At 51.5% G+C, this 14,300-nt stretch overlaps 1 protein-coding gene across 1 annotated transcript in view; it reads left to right on the top strand.

The window, feature by feature from the left end:
• The window catches only part of ALX4 (ALX homeobox 4), a 39,828-nt gene that overhangs the window by 17,444 nt on the left and 8,084 nt on the right, over window positions 1-14,300 (top strand). Inside the window, exon 2 of the mRNA XM_029209327.1 lies at window positions 13,389-13,699. Coding sequence (XP_029065160.1) covers window positions 13,389-13,699 — 311 coding nt within the window. The remainder of the gene's footprint in view (window positions 1-13,388; window positions 13,700-14,300) is intronic.

Raw genomic sequence — 14,300 nt, 5'->3', positions numbered from 1 at the left:
TCAAGTGTTAGATCATACATGGGGCTTCTCATGGTCACCCAAAAGTTCTGTTTAGATTAGTCCTCTGTGATGGAAACATCTCCAGTGGCTCAGTTGTGTCTCCCAATGACAAGACTAAGTCTGCCTGCAATCCCTTCAAGATTGCCTGTCTACGGAAGAGAGACAACACATCGTTGTGTGAGAGGCCATAGACAGGACACTGGGCTTGGAGCTGGACCATCTGGGTTCAAATCCCAGCTCTGCCCCTCCTAGCTATGTGACCTTGAGCAAGTTAAGCTTCTCTGGACCTCAGTTTCCTCATCAGTAAAATGGGGGTAAAAACACAGACCTCCTAGGGATCTGGGGAGGATCAAATAAGATAGCGGATGGGTCAGTACTACTAAAACACGAGTGATTATGTGATTGTCCTTATTAGTGGCACCAGCCCTGTGGGGAGGCCCCTAAGGCTTCTCACTTAGTAATTTAGGACCAGCTCAGTTGGGAGTTGGGATGTCCTGTCTTGCCGTAAAATGTAGCATGCCTTGCCAGGACCTCTGTAGTTTCCAATACTCAGTTCAAGGTCACGCTCTTGCTGAGGCCTCCCCGACCTTTTCAACAAGAACCGACTGCTCCTTCCTGTGGACACGCTGCGCCCAGGATGCAGGGATCTTGCCATTGGGGCCCATAACACTTGACCACACTGTTACACGTCTGTCCCTTCCATGAGGCCATGACTAAGGGGAGGCTCTGGGGAGGTGCTCGGTGAATGAACAAACAAGTAAACCAAGGAAGGAGCACAATGAATAGATGCAAACCAAGTCACATCATCAGGGAAAAGACAAAAAAAAGGAATTTGGGGCGTAAGCTGGGGGACGGAGGGGACCTCGGGGGCTAAAGGCAGTGAAGGCCCTGAGGGACACAGGCTAGTGGGCTTTCTTTTCTTTTTTTCCAATTTTTTTTATTGTAGTAACATACAAGTAATAATAAAATTTACCATCTTAACCTTTTTTTTGGGCGGGGGGTAGGTGGGCCTCTCACTGTTGTGGCCTCTCCCGTTGTGGAGCACAGGCTCCGGACGCGCAGGCTCAGCGGCCATGGCTCACGGGCCCAGCCGCTCCGCGGCATGTGGGATCTTCCCGGACCGGGGCACGAACCTGTGTCCCCTGCATCGGCGCCACCAGGGAAGCCCCCTCTTAACCATTTTTGAGTGTACAGCCCAGTGGTATGAAATACATCCAGAATGTTGTGCAACTGTCACCACCGTCCATCCTCTTTTCATCTTGTAAAACTGAAACTCTGTCCCCATTAAACACTAACTCCACATCCCCGGGCTCTAGCCCCTGGCAACCATCGTTCTACTTCCTGTTTCTATAAACTTGGCTACTCGAGGGACTCATATAAGTGCTATCATACAGTATTTGCCTTTTTGTGACTGGCTTGTGTCACTCAACATAGTGTCTTCAGGGCTCATCTGTGTTGTAGCAGGTGTCAGAACTTCCTTCCTTTTTGAGGCTGAATAATACTCCACCGTGTGGATGGACCAGTTTGCTTCTCCATTCATCTGCCGATGGACACTTAAGTCACTTCCACGGTCCAGTTATTGTCAGTGGGCTTTCTTTTTAAGCCCTTCTCTTTGGATACAAGGAAACCTCACTCAGACTAATTGTAGGAGGACTGAAATTATAATAGGCTCAAACAATAAAAAGTACTTTTATTACTTTTAAGGTCTGAGAGTAATTTGACCTCAGCTAACAAAATACTGCTTCCTTCGGGCCTTGGAAGAGCATTTAGAAGAACCACGTGCTTTAAGGGGGTCACCAGTTACTTACGTGGGTGGAAATGTGGGTTTCCATAGGGCTGGGGAAGCAAGGTTTGTTCCTAGAGTTGGCTTCTGCCTTGTGATTTTGATTCCAGTGTGCGAGCTCATTTGCAGAGGCCGTGGACAGTGCTGGTGACGGGGAGGAGGGGAGGTTGCTAACTAAACCCCGGTCTGGGTCCTGTTCAAATTATGACAAATGCCGGCTTCAGAACTGGGATTCCTGGATAAAGTGGTTTCTTCCCATTTGTCTGCATACTTCTTCTTTTTAAAAGCTTTTTGTTTTGACATATATTTTCAGACATCAAAAAAGTTAAATGTAGAATACAAAGAATTCCCAGATCCCCTTGACACCGATTCCCCAAATCTTAATGTTTTACTATATCTGTGTTCGCGCTCTCAATCTCTCTTGTATGTATGTATGTATCAATACACATACCTATACACAGATACGTATTCTTTCTTTCTGAACCGTTTAAGAGTAAGTTGCAGACATATGCCTCTTTACCTCGAAATACTTTGGTATTTAGTGGAGAACAAATGCAAATTGAGACCCGGTGTCCGAAAGAAAACAAGAAAGAATTAGCTGGGTGTAAGCTGGGGGATGGAGGGGTCCACATTTGAGGTCCCAGATGGTCGATGAAATTCTATCAGGACAGTTTCATCAGGGCCAGCACTGAAGGTCGGATGTGATGGGGCAGATGTAGAGGCATCAGAGAGGAGCCATTCTCCTGTGACTCCCACTTTTTCCCTTCCTCCCTGACCCTGTCTTCTGGCTGTCCCGTCCCAGCCCCACACAGGGTATCCGCTCCAGGAGGGCCCAGAGGAACTGCCGCAGGCTTAGGGGTCAGACCTCAGCTCTGCCTCTCACCAGTTGTGTATTCTTAGACAAGTCCTTTACTCCCTCTGGCCTCAGTCTCTGGGGCTGTCAAATGGGCATATTTCACATGGTTGTTGTGAAGAGCAGCAGTGGTGGCATGACAGGTGTGCTAGTACTGGGTAGAGCATGAAGCATCCCAGTGCTAATTCCTTTTCCTTCCTTGGTTCTGGGAAGCGCCCTCCACCCTCTGGACCACAGGAAACCTCCCCACCTCAGTGTGTGGGAAGAACCAAGAGAGCTGTGTGAGAGTGGACTGATGGAGGAGGGGGCTGCAGCCCCCGCCTCTGCTGATGCTTCCCTGGGGAAGAGCCCACAGAAGAGCTGGCAACAAATCCGCCAGCTGCATGGACAGCCACCTGGGCAAAACCTGGGTGTGGGTAGCATTTACGTGGCTCACCTGTAAGTAGCTAGAAGACTGAGGATTCCCCAGGGTCTCCACGAAGGGAGGTGACTCTGGGGAATCAGGAGCTCAGGTCAGGCCTGGCACCCAGTGGTGGTGATATTCAATGGGTTCCTTCTCTCTGAGCCTCAGTTTGCCCATGTGTAAAACGAGGGTGCTGAAGAAAGCCACCATGTGGGAATTCTGAAGTCAAGAATGTGAAAACCCGCAGAACCAGAGGAGGAAAGGGCTCTTTGGGGAAGGGCAGGGACCCACCTCATCCACCCCTGTGTCCCTTGTAGGGCTGAGACAGCGGCAGACACATAGTAGGACTGAATAACTGCTTGTTTGGCCAACCCTCCCAGGGAGGGCCTGTGCCTTTAACCAAACTTGGAGAAACTTCATCTGAAGCCAGGACCCTGGGGCATCACCTCTGGCCCCAAGGAACTTAATTGGGACTGCAGTGCCTCCTGGTGGCCAGTGTGAGCCACTGCAGCCTTGATCATGCTGGATTGGGGGTGCTGCCTAGAGCCTTTACGCAGGGACCCGGGAACCTGCCCTGTGGGTGCGCATGGCGTCCCAGGGCCCCGCGACTCCTCCTCGGTCTCGGCTTCCTGTAGGGGCTGCGCCTTCTCCATAACCCCTTCTCTCCTCTCGCTGGCAGGAAATCCGGCAATACTTGTTGACATGAGGAAGCAGAGAAGCTAAAAGGTTTGCCCAGGGCCCTAGCAGCAGCGGGGCCACCTTTGGCCCTTCATGCCCTGCCCCGTGGCTGGTTTCTCTGAGCCCCATCATCCCGCAAAGCCCACACACAGCAGTGTGTGCTGAGGGACCGAGGCCCCCCGGCTCCGGAGTCCAGCCCCGTGGCCTTGGGTCCCTTTCCTATGGGCGCCCCATCACCTCAGCAGGGCGTGCAGAGCTGCCCCGGCGCTACCAAAGGCAGAAGGAGCCCGGGCCCAGCTCAGGACCCAGCTGTGCATCAGGGAGGCCCTGCTCTGAACCGCTCACAGTGGAGTGGGAAGCAGGACCACACACCAGTGCTTTAGAGCAGAGAATCCAGTGTTTAAGAGGTAAGCCCAGCCCCCCGGGGTCAGGGAGGAAGAAGGGGTCGGCCTTGCACTGAACCTTGGAAGCCCAGTAGAAACAATTCAGCAAAGAAGAAATACAACAAATAAAAGGTTAACTTTACTAGTAATAAAAAAATGTAAATTCAAACAAGATTTCACTTTTATCCTTCACACTGGCAAAGATTTTAAAAAACAGTATAATGACTGGTATTGGCCCTGAAGCAGGTGCGCACACGGAGGAAATTGGCAGATTTCTAGAAGACACGTTTATCAGAGCTCTTAAGGTGTGACTGTGATCTAACTCGGTATTTCTAGTTCCTGGAGCTTCTTCTAAGGTGATTACCGTGAAAGTATCAAGGGATTTAACTGCAAGGATATTCATCCCAGGCCTGTTATCATTTCAAACAATCAGCGATCCACGTGCCCAACAGTAAAGGACTGATGAAATAAAATAGTTTGTCCATGTGGTGAAATACTACACAGCCACTAAAAACGATGTAGTAGAAGAATATAGAATAGGATGGAAGGATATACAGGATAGTGTTAGGTTAAAAAAAAAAGACTTGTACCAAAAAAATGATGTTTCCCTTTTGTGTTTGTGTGTTACAGTTTTCTTCTTTTGGTCTCTCTTGATTTTTTTTTTTTAAATTTCCATATAGAACATAGATAATTATATGTAACGAGGGGGGGAAAATCCACAAAATTTACAGAGGAAGATACGCAGGGAGAGGAGGAGTTAGCCAGATGCATGAGGGGCAGAAGGGCATTCCGGTTAGAAGGAAGAGCACATATGCAGGAATGGGGTAGCCTGAAGCCGCTCGAGCAGTGTACTGGAGGCATGAGGGCAGGTCTGTGGGACCGGAAGCGAGGTGCAGAGGTGGGGTGTGGAAAGATGTAAGTCTGTGAGGAGAACCAGTGTCAGTCCCACCTGGGGAATCCTGAATGCCACAGTCAGCCTGACTTGCAGAGTTGGCAGATTTAGCAAAAAACAACAAAACCAGGGTGCTCCATTTAATTTGAATTTCAAATAAATAATGAATAAGTTTTAGTATTAGTATGCCCCATCCAATATTTGGGACATACTTACACTTAAAAAATAACTGTTTCTCTGAAATTCTAATTTAACTGAGCACCCTGTATTCTATCTGACCATCCTAATGAGGGCTCTGGGCACCAGTGGAGGGCCTCTAGACAGGCTCCCACTAGATGGGATGTGTGCTTTAGACACTCTCTCTGGTTGTAGTTGAGGGCGGTGAGTCTGAGGGCAGAGAAACCAATGAGGTCTACGCTTAAGCCAGAGCTCTGGGAATCTCCAATATCCAAGAGGCCTCAGAGTCACGGGGTTAGGGGGGCGCCCAGTTTGTGAGGACAGTGGCCGATCCCCACCGCGAAAGGGGCCTTTCGCTGAAGCATCCCTACCCTTCCTCCACCCGGCTCCCCCGTGGCGCTCACACCCACCTCCCACATCACACAGCCGAATCCAACACCTGCCAGAGCAGACATCCCTCAGGATTCTAATCGCTGCTTCCACATAGCATTTTAAAATGATAAAAGCCATTTCTGGTCATGGTAAGACAAATAGAAAATTAAGTCAGACGAGAAAAAAAAAAGGAACAAAACCCAGATACCAGTATTCTTACCTCTGGAAACCTCTAGTATTTTCTAAGGACAGGTACCCCACCCCTACCTCCCCTTTTTTTCAAAATGAGATTTACTTACTATAACACGAACATCTTTCAGTTACTAAAATGCTGTTCTTTCACATCAGTTTCACTCCTTTTTCATCAAATGTTTATTGAACCCCTTCTGCATACCAGCCACAATACTAGGCATTCAACAAAAGGGCTAAACAAAACAAGTATATGCAGATATATTCCCTGTTTTATGGAAGGGAGAGAGAGAGACAATAAATAAAGGAAAAGCAAATAGATACAAAATAATGTGTATTAAATGCCAAGAGAGAAACAGTCTGTAGAATAAAGAAAATCAGGAAGGATCTTCCAGTTATGGAAATATCGTCCTTTATTTAACCAGTCTCCTATTATTGAATATTTTGGTTATTTTCAGTTTTTCCATATAATAATGCCATGATGAACTTTCTCTCTAGTTAATTCTTTGTGCCCATCCCTAATTCTGTCTTTAGGTTAAGTCCCTAGAAGTGAGATTTCTGGGTGAGGACATACAAACTTTTTACTTACTAAGTTTTTCTTTACTATATTTAAACCCAATTTTTAATTTTCTCTATAGTTTACATATTTTTTTATTTTTAAAACAGCATGGTGTAAAATTAAAACGGGGGGGGTATTATTTTATGAATTTGAACACATTCCTGTACAGACCCACGTACTCACCATCACAACTGGGATATGGGATAGCATAGCTCTGCACACCAGCCCTTTGTGGTCAAACCTGCCCCCTCCCCAGCCCCTGGCAACCAGTGATCTGTTCTCCGTCCTGGTACTGTTACCTTCCCCAGAATATCATGCAATAAATAAGTAGAGTCATGCACTATATACATTTTGAGACTGGCTTCTTTTACAGACCATCATGCTGTCTTTGAGAGTCATCCATGCCATTGTTTGTATCACTAGTTTGCTCCTTTTACCTCTGTAGCATCCCACTGCATGGCTGTTCCACAGCTTATTTATTCATTCACCTGTTAAAGGACATTTGGGTTGTTTCCAGTTTGGCGTGATTATGAGCAAAGCTGCTATACACATTTGCATACACGTTTGCAATGAAAATAAGTCTTTGTTTCTTTAGGGCAAATGTCTAGCAGTGGGATTTCTGGGTCTAGCCATACGAGTATGTTTAATTAGACAAGACAATGCCACGGTGTTTTCCCACCAGCGATGAATGAGAGTTCCAGGTGCTTCATATCCTCGCTATCACTTGGTAGCATCAGATTTTTGATTTCCATTGCAATAGGTGTGTAGCCATATCTCAAGGGGGTTTTAGTTTGAATATCCCTAGTGGATAATACACTGAGAGGGTCATCATGCTGATTTCCATGTATATCTTCTTGGGTGAAATGTCCATTCAAATATTTTACCCATCTTTTTTTAGTTTTAACGTTACTGCTAACTAAGCTCCACATTTTAATCAGATTTCACTAGTTTTTCCCTAATGTCCTTTTACTGTTTCAAGACCCCGTCCTGGATACCACATCACATTTAGTCCTCATGTCTCCTTAGCCTTCTGTGATCTGTGACAGTTTCTCGGACTTTCCTTGTTTTGAGAGGCACATTTAGGGCTTGGGTGGGTGCATGTTGGTGACAGAAGTGCCTAAGTCACCTCGTGGGTGGCTGGCCTGAGCCCTTGTGCTTCCTCTCTACAAACTGGCAGTTCCTCCAGGGCAGGAACACCGTCCGTCTCTACTGGGTACACGCTGATAGGCTCCGTGCATGTTTGCTGAAATGCCGCCTCAGTTACTGCTACCCCTTTGGTGTTATTTCTTGGGCCTGGAGCTAAAACTAGGGATGTCTAAGCTGAACTCTGGACAGAGTCCAGCGGCAGATGAGGTAGGCTGGGGTTATAATCTATGGCTCACCTTTAACCTCTGCCCCCACCCCCGCACGACTGTTCGGACAGCGGTGGGTTTAGTCAGTGCCCTTTAAATAGCATGAAAGGGCCTCACGCTGGCCTGTTTTGTTTAAGGAGGTTGCATCGGCGGTGTGCACACTGCCACAGGGCATGCGGCCGGCTCACCCGAGAACAGAGTAAGCGGCATGTCCCCCACAAAGCAGATGTTCGGAGGAAAAATAGATGTAATCAAAAGCACGGAGGATAAAATTACTCAAACCCCTTAGACAGACCCTCCATATGCAAGGGTACACACACACACACACACACGCACGCACACACGCACGCACGCACCACCCACGTCCATACCCACCCGCGTGTATCTACAGGGTCATGTTCACACCCACACCCACACGCAACAGCACACGTCCGCAGGCACACACGTGCCACTTGTGTGCCTGCCCTTGACCACACGAGCCTGCACGGTACACAGACCTATCCGCAGGCCACTACACATGTGTTCCCCGCACCCATGTGCAGATGCAGGCTTCCGCCCCATGCCCGAGAGCGCACATCTGTGCACGCGGAAGGGATACACACAGAGAGGCCTCCAGCACCCTGTCCCCAAGTGGCTTCAGAAGTTCATTCTCTTTAAATCACAGCCATAAAAAAATTCTCTTGAAATCACAGTCATGAAAAAAAAAATCACGGTCACCTTTGGAAATCTTTCAAGGCCTTTCATGTCAAAAAAAAAGTTAGTCTAGAGTAGAGTGACACCCTAGGGTTGAACCGGGACGAGTGGCTAGAGGTTAAGGGAATGAAGAAAGGTTTCCCGTTTCTCGTTGGATTTCTTGAAATCCAACAGCCAGGGCTGTCCGGCAGCAGACCAGGTGGTTCCCAGAAGAGGCCAGGCCTCCTCCCCAGGGGAGTTCAGGCAGAGGCCCAAGGGCCTTCTGTGGCTCCTGATGGAGAATATAACCTCGAACCGAAGAATGCTTCCCACTTCATCAGAAGTGGTCGATGGGAGTCTTTGCCTGCGGTTGTTTGCAGGGCCAGCGTCCCTGCCTCGGGGCAGGCAAGGATGACTCACGGTATTCTGTGCACATTACTTGACTCCTCTGGGTAGTCTGGGATCTATTTCCAGATCAAGACATTCTCGGGGAAGCTGCAGCTTGCGATTACGTTGTCTTGGGCCACACAGCCTGGGACAAAGCCCGCCCAGGGATCCCTTCCCACTCTGGGCGGGGTGTCAGCATAGCACCAGGCCAGAGTCCACAGGGGGTTGCCCCAGGGAGGATGGGGGGAAGCCAGCCAGGGAGGCAGGTGGCCTGGACCCAAAGGGGCTCTGTCGCTGCTCAGCTTCATGCCAGTGCCAGATGCTGTTGGGCCTCAAGAAGGTGGGCCCAGCAGCGGGGCAAGCTGGGAGATCCCAGTGCCCTTTTCTCTCTCCCAGTATAGCAGCGCGATGGATGCAGAGCTGGTTCCTGGCAGATGCTGGACTGGGTTTCCTGGACATTTCAATTCCGGAGCCCGGCTCCGTGAAGCCCATCTCTGTGCTTCTCCTTCTGCCTCCCTGACCCTCTTGCTTGCTGCTTGGAGACATCCTTCTATGTCTGCCTGGTCTTTGTCCTCTCCTTCCTTCTTCCCTCCCTCCTTCCGTCCTCCATCTTTTCCTCTGTCCCTCAGTGATCTCACCTCCTTCTGTTTCAGCTGTCAGCCTCTGATGGAGGCATTCGTCATTATGTGCATTTTTCTCGTGTATCCTCGCCACCTTTCTCCTCAGTGTTTACGGGGATGTATTCATTCAACAAACATCTCTGCACGTACCCTATAGGTACTGGCACGCAGTAGGTGCACAGAGGTAGCTGGACAGAGTGAGAGCTCAGTAATGTTCGTTAGAAATTGTTCGTTGATTCTTCAGTAACCACTTCCTGCCTGTCTGCTGCCTGTCCCATCCTGGGCTGAGAAAGGACAAATGGCATGAGGTCCCAACCCTCAGGGAACTGATTCTCTAGGAGGAGCTGGACATTTGGGGTTTGATTATATACTAGTCTGAAAACACAGTCAGTAATTGGATGGCGGGGTCTGTATGACTGCCCCAGTCTGAGAGGGCTTCCTGGAGGAGCTGGTGCTTGATTGGACCTTGGAGGTCAGCTGGAAAAAAAGGGACATTCCAGGCAGGTGGACAGAGGTGGGGGTGAGGGAGACCAAGGAGGTCAGTGCTTTCCTTTGTTCAGGAGTAATTCAGCCTGAGTCTCAGGCCCTGTTTTCAGTGGCCGTCTTGAGGAGGGAGTCACAGAGCGAGCTGGACCCTGACCAGCACCAGGCCTCAGGCCACGGTACCAAGTCTCCACCCGGCCCCTCTGGATCATCTAGTTGCAGAGCGATCTGCTGGCTTTGCCCAGAGCCCAACACCATCACCCGTCCCATCCCTGGCACCCACCTGCCTCAGGCAGGCCTGTTAAACTCAGGACCTCCTGCAGAAGAGCAGTGGGAACTGTAATTATTTACTCAGGAGGATGGAAGACAAGAGGCGTGGCAGCCCTCTCCAGATGTCTGCAGGGCTGGCTTGGGAAAGGCCCCGGGAGGTTTTGAACCAGGACCAATGAGCCAGACCCTACAGGAGACAGACACGGGCTGGACCTAAGGACAGATGGTCCAGCTGTCCTGGGGGCAGTGAGCTCTCTGTCACCAAAGCCTGGATGATAGCACTTTGTAGAGATGCTGTAGGGTGGCAGGAGGTGGAAACTGATGCACTGAGCACCTGAGAGGGACTTCCTTGGCTTGTCGTTCTGACCAGTTGGGTCAGAACCTTGGGGAATTTTCCTTTGTTGTCTAAATGAGGGACCCAACCTCAGAATTTAAAGCAAGATGATCAGTAATCAAGATGGAGATTTGGAAGATTCCTTCCCTCTTCAAGGACCAGAGAAACCTCAGTTTTGCCAGAATTCCTTCATCTCTAAGCCTTTCCAGTGAGCTGACATTTGCCTGGACAGACATGGCCCCATCCTCTCCCCTCTTCTCCCCACTCCAGATCCCAAGGGGAAGGTCCCACTGGTCCCTAAGGCAGGAGGGCTACTTACTCCACCGGGCCAAAGCTGAAGTCTCAGGCAGACTTTGGGAGAGCCAGGACCGCGAACAGATCTCCCATCTCTCGGTCTGGTGGTCTTTGCACATGCCATGCTGTCTCCCCACTCCTGACCCACTCGCTCCCTCTCAGTGGGTGGCTGGACGGGGGGAAGCTGGATTCTTACTCCTCTTCTTGGAAGACTGGACATTCTGCCGCCTCCCCCCGAGCTGAGCCTAGAACCAGCCCACGCTGGGGAGCTTCTCCCAGAGTCCACATCCGCACCCTCTCCTCCTCGGGGGCTGGTCCTTCTGACCCCGGGATGCGCAGACCAAGCCTCTTGGTTATGTGAGGCCCCTGGATTCCTTCTGGTCCTACCTCTCTCCCCAGGAAAGGCCGTGAGACCATGGGTAGGAGTAAAGGACCAACCAAGGGCTGAGAGGCTGCACTCTGTCGCTAATTAGGGCACATTTCCCGCTCTCTCTGGCCTCAGTTTCCCCTGACTTGACATGAGGAGTTTGGTCCCTACCAACAATTGCTTTTTATAGCATGGAGTTTCCCCTGCATGGCCCAGCCCCTACTGTTGTATGGGGTGGTCCCGATCCCAGGCTGAAGGCCAGAGGATACGGTAAGGGTCTACGGGGTCATGGGATGGGGCCTGGGGAGCAGTGCTAGGGCAGAGGGGGCAGGGGCTGCCCCCCCCCGCAGCCTAGCCTCCAGGAAGTTGCATAACAGAGATGTTTATTTTTGGTGAGGCTGGGTGGGATTTCTTCTCCTTAAAAAAAAAAAACCCAAAACATAAAACTTATTTGTCTGCCAGGAAGATAAATATCTTTGCTGAAAGCTCTTGGCCCGGCTGCCAGCTGCAGCTTGCATGATGCTGTCACCAAAGCCGTGGCGGTCTGCCTGTGTCTGGGCTTACATGGGTGTCATATGTGATGCCTGAGGGTCAGCCCCCACCCTGCTGGTATCGACGCTGCCAGTGGCCCTCAGGAACAGCCTCCCAAAGCTGCTTCCAGGCCCACTCTGGGCATTCACCTCCACCCCGATTTCCTCAGTGCCTTGAAGAGGGAGGTGAGAATGACAGAGAGCAAAACGTCCCTCTCAGCTTCCCCAGCAGTAAGAGAGCCCCCAGTGTACACAGAAAGCCAGGGGCGAGACTGAACCTGAAGCTTCGGCCCTAGGACCTGGACAGGGTTAAGAGACCCAGGCTAGAGGCATTGATCGTCCTGACTTAATGCCCGCTGCTCAGATCTCTTCCTAGAAGAGGAGACTGAGGGTCAGAGTGGTTGGTGCTCACACTGACCACAAATCCTTGTCATAATCAGAGCTTGCGCGTGTGAAAGGTTCTGTCAAATGCTCCCCACACATGTCTTATTAATCCTGTATGTTATTTCACTCTACAAGAGTCACAGTCAATGGAATTTGGCTCAGAGAGGTGCTCACACCCCTGTCTCCAGACACCAGTCCAGCGCCCTCCCCACAGCATGCACACACGCTCCTGCGCTTGGGGCCTCCAGGGAGGGCCTGCCCACTTGGAGGACTTCTCCAGGGCCAGAATCTTCTGCTGCTCACAGGTCTAGACCAGAACTGGGGAAATAACTTAATGATACGGGCAGGAGGCTGCCTAGCCGGCACCACGCTGAGTGCTTTATGTGTCAGCCTTTTTAATCCCACAACTACCCTGTGAGGAAGATCCTACAGGATTCTGCATCCCCATTTTATAGAGGGGGAAACTGAGGCATAAAGAGGTTAGGTGAACTGTCCAAAGCACCCAGCTGGGACTCACACCCCTGGTGCCAGTTCCAGAGCCTGTGCTCTGACCCCTGCCCTGAGACGAGTGTGTGCCCAGGGTGCTAACTGGGCTCTTTGGACTTGGACAAGCTACTTCCCGCTCCACCCTTGACCCTTGTGGGCTGACTGGTCCTTTGCAGCTCTGAGCATCCAGGAATCAGCGGGCAGAGCCCCGTTCTGTTAGACAGAAGTGGCTGTGGGCCTGGGCCGTGAGCTTTGTGTAAGTCTGCTGGGTCCCCCGTGTCAGCATCCTGGGCGTGTCAGGGGGAGGTGCCCCACTTCCTTAGTAAACATGCCCCCCACCTGGAGGGGCAGGTCACCACTTGGACAATAGGTGAGACCAGTGTGGAGGGCGCCGGGACAGGACCCCTCAGCGCTGGATTCTTGGGCAGAGTCTCCAGAGCCCCTGCTGAACCCCAAACAGGACCAGGCCAGGAAAGGTGGGGCCTCTCCTCCTCACTCCAAGCTCAGTTGGGCCAGATATGGCTGCTGACTGAGTTTTCCTTCCCACTCTGGGAGTCCGAGGCACTGAGTCAGCAGCCTCGACGCCCGAAGAAGTGCTGGCAAAGGGAGTCCTTCTAGAGGGAGGAGCCCAGGGTCAGTGGGGTGGAGATTAAATGTTATAGAGGTCAGATTGGCTGACCCAGAGTCACAGGACATTGGTGCGGAAAGGAGCCCATGCTGAGATGAGGACAGAGAGGCTCAGAGACTCGCCCAAGGTCACACAGCATGTTAATGGCAAGCCAGGGTTAGAACCTGGGCCTCCTGACCTCGCACCCAATACTTCCCTGAGAGGGCAAAGGCAAGGGATGGCTCCCCGGTCCCTCCCTCCTCTCATGCTTGGTTCAGCCACTGGTTTTTGACCTTCTTTCCTCCCCCCTCAGCCAAAGAGAGCTCCCTGGGTGAGCCAGAGTTGCCGCCCGACTCTGACACCGTGGGGATGGACAGCAGCTACCTCAGCGTGAAGGAGACTGGGGTAAAGGGGCCCCAGGACCGGGCCAGCGCCGACCTCCCCAGCCCACTGGAGAAGGCGGACTCCGAGAGCAACAAGGGCAAGAAGCGGCGGAACCGAACGACCTTCACCAGCTACCAGCTGGAGGAGCTGGAGAAAGTCTTCCAGAAGACCCACTACCCCGACGTGTACGCACGGGAGCAGCTGGCCATGAGGACCGACCTCACCGAGGCCCGCGTGCAGGTCAGTGAAGGCGCCTGGGAGGGCGCGGGAGAGCAGGGCCTGCCCTTGGGATGGTGGCCGGAGCTGGGACCGCCTGACTGTCCCCGGTCACGCCAGGGCTTTCTTCACCTCGGTGCAAGGAGCCCACCCCTCACGCCCCGGCTCCAACCAGAGCAAGTCGGCTTTTACTCACTTCACTGGCCTCTTGCTCTGGTTGGAGCTGGGGCGAAGCTCCCAGTGGACAGGCAGGAAGCCTGTAAGCTGTACTTCTGAGTTCTACGTGGTGTGGGAGTCCAGGCCCTTTCATGAAGGAGATGGTGACTGGTCTCTGCTCTGGAAGGCCTATCTCTTAGAAAGGAAACAGGACGAATTTAAATACATCCATAGCAGCCCAGTGGGCAGAAACAGAGACAACCCAGATCTTCTTTTTGCCTAGGATGGCTGCCTCGTCCTCCATCTTTCGGGTTCCAACTCAGTATGCCTCCTCTGAGAAGTCTTCCCGACCACCATGGCTAAAGAAGGGGCCCCCACCATCACCCGACCACCAAAACACTCAACCCAGCACAACCCGACAGAGCTCAACACAGGCCAGCAGAGCCCAGATCAACACAACACAGCACAA

The sequence above is a fragment of the Monodon monoceros genome, unplaced genomic scaffold (genome assembly GCF_005190385.1).
Source record: "Monodon monoceros isolate NGI ecotype Baffin Bay Population unplaced genomic scaffold, NGI_Narwhal_1 Super_Scaffold_7, whole genome shotgun sequence".
In the NCBI taxonomy this organism is placed as follows: domain Eukaryota; kingdom Metazoa; phylum Chordata; class Mammalia; order Artiodactyla; family Monodontidae; genus Monodon; species Monodon monoceros.
Note: the sequence above shows the minus strand (reverse complement) of the source record. Positions and strands in the feature narration are given on the sequence as shown.